The sequence below is a fragment of the Hipposideros armiger genome, unplaced genomic scaffold, assembly GCF_001890085.2.
Source record: "Hipposideros armiger isolate ML-2016 unplaced genomic scaffold, ASM189008v1 scaffold_24, whole genome shotgun sequence".
NCBI lineage: Eukaryota > Metazoa > Chordata > Mammalia > Chiroptera > Hipposideridae > Hipposideros > Hipposideros armiger.
In genome coordinates this window covers 3,622,682-3,628,681 of record NW_017731374.1, presented here as the reverse complement: position 1 = coordinate 3,628,681, position 6,000 = coordinate 3,622,682, and the positions used below count along the sequence as shown (strand labels likewise).

At 45.8% G+C, this 6,000-nt stretch overlaps 1 protein-coding gene across 9 annotated transcripts in view; it reads right to left on the bottom strand.

Moving 5' to 3' along the window:
* The window catches only part of PALM2AKAP2 (PALM2 and AKAP2 fusion), a 428,602-nt gene that overhangs the window by 22,873 nt on the left and 399,729 nt on the right, over positions 1-6,000 (bottom strand). For all 9 annotated transcript variants that reach the window (XM_019635843.1, XM_019635842.1, XM_019635846.1 and 6 more), the window contains one exon: positions 1,936-4,330. In XM_019635843.1, coding sequence (XP_019491388.1) covers positions 1,936-4,330 — 2,395 coding nt within the window. The remainder of the gene's footprint in view (positions 1-1,935; positions 4,331-6,000) is intronic.

Genomic DNA, 6,000 nt, shown 5'->3' with positions numbered 1-6,000 from the left:
GAAGGAAGGAAGGAAGGAAGGAAGGAAGGGAGGGAGGGAGGGAGGAAGGGAGGGTTTATTCTCCAATTTTGTTCATTGAGAGTGCCTGGGGCAGTGACAGTACAATAGTGATGAGCACACCAAGCACCCAGATCTTGGTTTCTAAATACCATTCTCCACTAAAAGGAACTAATGCTCTTTGGAGAAATGGCTGATTTCAGGTTTAGAAAACTATAAGGTGAGACGAACATCTCGTGGTGCCAGAAAATGAGGACATGCCCAAAGAATAATAGGAATATGTTAAAAGGACACTGAAGTTAGCTTGAAAGGAATCCCATGAGCTCTATTTGAACAAATTAAGGATAAAAATAATAACAGAAATGGATTATAACCCTCTGAGTATAATAGGGATCCATGAGACCATACTGACTTAAATAAATAAATGAATAGATTTAAAGTTTGATGAGGAGTAAGCATAGTACCAAAGTATCTCTCCACAAAATATTTATTAACTACAAAGGAGAAAGTAACTACTGTGCAGAAGCCTGGCAGACACTTTCTCAAAAAAGTGATCAAAATTAGTATCACATGAAAAAAGTTAACATTTGTCCCTATAATGGGACAAACTGACACCAAGTCCTACTTGACTGAATACAGTGAGAAGAATATAAGCATCATTTCTGAGATATTCCTACCAAAGATGCAAAACCTGAATCTAATCATGTGAAAGCATCAGACAAACCTAAATTGAGAGACATTCTATAACACTGGGGCTAATGGAGCACTATGTTGGCAGTTTATTTTCAAATGGTTCAGAATAAAAAAGATATTTATACTGTACTTGGGAACTTTTCTTTATGAGATTGTTTCAAAATTTAGAAATTAATAACAAAAAGAGTCACCTTGTGTCACTGTAGATTTGATGGAAGCCCAGTGTCAAGATGGGATTAAGATCTGCACGGACCAACTTAAATGCCAACGATCATATGTTAGGGTAACACTTAAATTTTCTCTGGTGAAGTAACAGTTTTTCCCCTCAATCCATTGTGGACCAATACTTTTTAAAATACAGAAATCCCACACTTGGATTTGAGGACAATATCAAATTGCTACAAAAGTTGACGCTCCGTGTCGGTACTTACCTCGGCATGGTCAGTCTTTGAGCAGCACCTGTCTATGGTAGGATGTGTGGGTCTCTGGCTGCCATCAGATCCAAATGGGAAATAAAAACCACTCGTCACACTGTTATCCATAATGGTAGCAATAGTAATAGCGCTATAATTAACATCAGTCATCTATACAAAGTATTCAAGAAATGGACTGCCCAGGCAACGAGAAAGAATGAAAGACCTGCCTTCTGATGCTGTAACTCAACTTCTCTAAATGCATCATGAGGACACAAATCGATGTGACCACCCCTGGTTCCAAAGTAATTGCTTTGTGGTGACTGACAACAAGCCCATTCCCATAGAAAAGGGTCAAAAGCACCTTCTGTGTGTCCATCTGCAACACCAAGGCATGACTGTCACTGTTGGGAAGGGACCCAGCATTCAGAAGGGGTTAGTAGAGCACATCAGATGGGTTTGATTGACTCCAGCACAGTCCACCCATAGGCCCACTTTGACTGGGCCTGTGCCACACACAGCCCCTCCCTCAGCCAAGAGGAAGCCCCTTCAAATAAGAGGACGATTCTCCGTACTAACCAAGACCAGAGCAGAAGATGAGCAAGGAGCTAGTGCATCCTCTGAGAAATGGCAAACACCATCCAGACTCGGGGTTCTTCCAGAGGACACTCTGACACTCCCGTGGCATGTCCCCAAAACACTGAAATCCTATGCAATATCCCCCCCACCCAGGACACTTATTCCAGCCACACACAGAGGAGGCGCCACATAGAAACCTGTAAGCTGAAATCAACCGATAGCGTCTGTCTCTGGTCTGTGGCACTTTACTTACCTGGAACAGTTTTGTAGCATAATGTTCGGGAGGGCAGTGATGAGGCCTTCTTTGCCCTGGAACTCTGGGTACTTTGCAAGACTTGTCTCTGCCTCTTCAGCTCCTCTTCCCTTTCCTGGGCTGCTCGGATCTCTTCTTCGATCATGGACAAAGTCCGCTGCTTTCTTGACCTCAGCTTGAAGGGCCCAACCATCACATCAGATTCTTGAGTGGCCAGGAGTGAGGCGGTGCTTCTCAGCTCAGCTGCCTCTGAGTACTTGCTAAAATAGCTCCCTTCCGGTCTGGTCTCCTCCATGTTTATTGGGCCACTGGGCTGCACTGCTGCCAGTGGCGGGGAGGGCCCCCGTTCCCTGAGCGCCTTGTCTTCAGCAGGCAGAATCTTTGGTAATACATCCCTTTTCTCATGAACAGGAGAGGACACCTGAGGTGGCTCAAACATGCTCTGAGGCTTCTCTGAGCTGGGAGCCCCGGTTCCAGCTTCCTCTGGTGTTGCTTTAGGTCCCTGCTGTTCTGGTCCGTGCTTGTTGGTTTCAGACACAGCTCTATCCACTTGCTCGGCTATGGCTTGTTGAATGGCATTCTGCACCAGGAGGCCAGCCTGATATTCCAAGTGATCATCCACCGACGGAGAGTCTCCCAGTGTGGACGAAGGGGAATAGAAACCATGATCACTAAATGACTTGGAGACCCCTTCTCCTCGGCCTTCTGAGGGGTTGTCAGTTTGGGGAGTCTGGGGCAGAGAAAAATCAGCCAGTGAATTTTCCTGGAGAGCATTGGTTGTCTCATTGGAGGCCCCGCTGTCACTGATGTTGTCCATGCTAAAATCATTGGACAGGGTCTCCAGGACAGTGGTATCCTGAGACCTCACTGACAATTCATCCAAACCAGAGTCAAGCTCCTCTTGGGTCAAGGAGACACTGACTGACTTGGAAAACTGATCCAAAATCCCAGGGTCGTCATCCTTGACCACAGTGAGGATGGCCCGCGCGCTCGTAAACTCTCCGTCCTCTGTCCACAGTTTGGACAAGGGCCCGCGTTTGGAGGGCTCGCTGTAGGGTCCTTCCTTCCCCTGAGGAGCCGCACTGCCCTGGCCTCCTCCTGGAGACTGGCTTTCCAGGGAGCAGTGGGCTTTCTGCCCTTTGGCTGCTGGTGCGCCACTGTCTTCCGGAGGACCCCCGATGGAAGCTGGTCTCGAGATGATCAGTGGCTTGTCTGAGTTGATTGAACCCAGGGGCCTATAGAAGGGCTTGATAGAGAAGAGCCTGGGTGTACTTTGGCCCTTGGCCACTGCTTGCCTGGAATTCTCCATCTGCTGGAACTGTTTGCGGGCAGCAGAGAAATCTATCTGGTCTGTGACGACGTCCACCTTTGCATTTTCGGTCATGCTGGGAGGTTCCCGAGTCGAGGAGGCAGGGGCTGTGCAGAGCTGGGGCGGGGGCTGCTGCTGCATCAGCAACTGCTCCTGCTGTGCCCGTCTCTCCTTGCGTTCCTTGTACTTTTTGTGTGACTCCAGATGTTCCTCATCCAGCTGCTCCTCGATGGTTTTTTCCTGGGGAGGATTCCACCATTTTGCCGCAATGCCAGGGTTCTTTTTCATAGCCTGGCTCCGAATGAGTTCCCTCCTCTCCTTTTCCAGCTCCAGTATCTCTTCGGAAGGCCTCACTTTCCGGACACAGTATTGTTCTCTCTCATTCGCGTCATCCTCAAAGAGCTTGGAGGGCTTCTTGTCCTCGTGGAAGGCACGCAGCTCAAACTTGGCTTCCTTCTTTAGTGTGGTGAGTGTGAACTCCCCATCTCGGGAACACCATGAGCTGGTGGAGGAACTGGGGCTCACGGGTGCCTGCAGGTTGTCCCCCAGCAGGTCTCTAGGCTGGTCAGGGGAGTGGCCGTTCACTCTTTCACCCTCTGCCATGGTGTCAGAGTTGCTTTTAGTGAGCTCAATGTGGGGAGGCACCTGCCTGCCGGCTGCTCTCTCAGTGGGTTCCAGCTGGACGGTGGTGTGGGCAGGTGGGCTTAGGTTGCCCACCAGGATGGCTGCTCCAGGCTCCGGGGAAGATGTGCCGTTGTAAGTTCCGTCCACAGCAGAATCACAGCAATTGGCCTCCAGCACCTCGTCTAGATATCGGATCTCTCTGGCCACGTCATTATCCAGAGTTTCATGGTGGTCAGCGAGGAGGCCGTTGTGGGGGGGTGAATAGAAAGGGGAGGCGTGGTCCATGGAATGTGGAGCAGAGGCGATTCCAGGAACACTTTTACATTCTGTAACCGAGACCTCAATTTCCATGTTTTTGTGATCTGGGGGAAGGGAGCTGATCGCAGGATCCAGGGGGTTGGCACTACAATTGTCTCTCTCGTTTTTTAGCCGGATATCATCCTCGGAAAGCTGGGGAGGCTTCTGGAAGAAAGAAGAAACAAAAGTCAGGGTTAGATACCACACCTGCTATGAATGCGAACACTGAGAAATTAACTGGTAACTAATTGGAAGGAAAATTGAAACAATAATGACAAGTCCCTTTGAAGTGATTTCCCGTCTAATGACCCTTCATGTACTCGTTTTGTTGGGTAATTGGTACCAACACCACTCCATTTTACAGATTCCATTTTGTTTACTGCATGTCCAGAAAACTTTCAATCAATGCTAGTCCCATTTCTTAACTTAAAAGTACATTGAGGGCCGGCCAAGTGGCTCAGTTGGTTAAGAGCTCGCTCAAGAGTTTGAGCTCTGAGCAACAGTGGTTCGATTCCCGGCCCGAGCTGAGCTGCCAACAGGTGGCAGGATGGCTCAGCTCAAAAAAAAAAAAAAAAGTACATTGAGACACAGGTCACCTGAAGACATTACTCAAATATTTCTAAAGTAGAAGAGGTACAAGCAATTGTACCAGAGCCTTCCAAAATATTCACAGTAAACTATTGCAGAAATGCAATAGGACTATTTGTAGGTCCCCAACTATATATAAAAAAAAGGTCCTTTTGCATGAACAGATCTTCTTGAAAACATATGACCCTCTGCCAAATGTAATGCAATTATTCTGGAGACAAGACGCTTTGAGGAAAAATTTTCCAAAATAAAATACTAGAATACAGTAGATTCCTTCAAAGACTCCTTAAAGGCTACAGTGCCCCGTTGCCGTGGCTGTCTGAGCTCGTGCATTATAAACACCATAATCAAAGCCACTGACTGTACAGTTCTGTTCTCCGGAACTACATCAAAACAATGCTCCTTAGTTAAGGAGCGAGTGTTGCTTTGAAAAGCTAGTGGCCGGCAGCACCTCCCTTCCAGTTCCTGAAATGCTTTAGATCTGATAGCTTCAATTTTGTGGTTAAATAAGAAAACTACATCTTCTTAATGCTTTTAAATGCATCATTTTTTTCATCACTTATCAACCCCATATAGTTTTGGTATGTGTCATGAGTAAGATTACTAATTTGCAAATTCTAGAATAACTTTTTTTTTTTCATACCAAAGGACTCTAGTTTGTCTCAGATAATTCAGCAGTGAATTATGAGCTTAGAGTTCCTCTCAAGAGTTCCTCTCAAGGGTTGGTCAGTTTTTGTTTCCCCATCTTAAGTCTATAGTGTGTCTGGTATTATTGACATAGGACCACACAAAATGACAATATGGTATAGATTTCATTTATTTAAACTTTAAACAATTTTAAAGGCTTAGAATATAATATTTAAAACACCACTTTATGATGATTCTCAAAGGATTAATTTGAAAATCCTTCCAAGGAATGCGGATAATTATGGATTTGTTCACAAGACCTCCAAAAACATGGGCATTTACCCTATGTGCTGTGCACTGCTGTCAGAATGTTGAAAAAGCCCTCAAGGTTATCCAGGAACTGGAAGGTTATCCACGAACTGGGGGTTTCCTTCACTCCTCATTTTCCACATTCCCCTTTAGACTTAAAATCAATCAAGTAATACAAAATATTCCTTCTTTTGTGACAGGCAACAATAACAAGCATACATTCTTTGTTAATACTTTCTGTTCTTGGATGATTGTCCAGTCTAGCTCAAAGCTGGGTACTTAATACCATTAAAATCTTTACTTTTATTTTT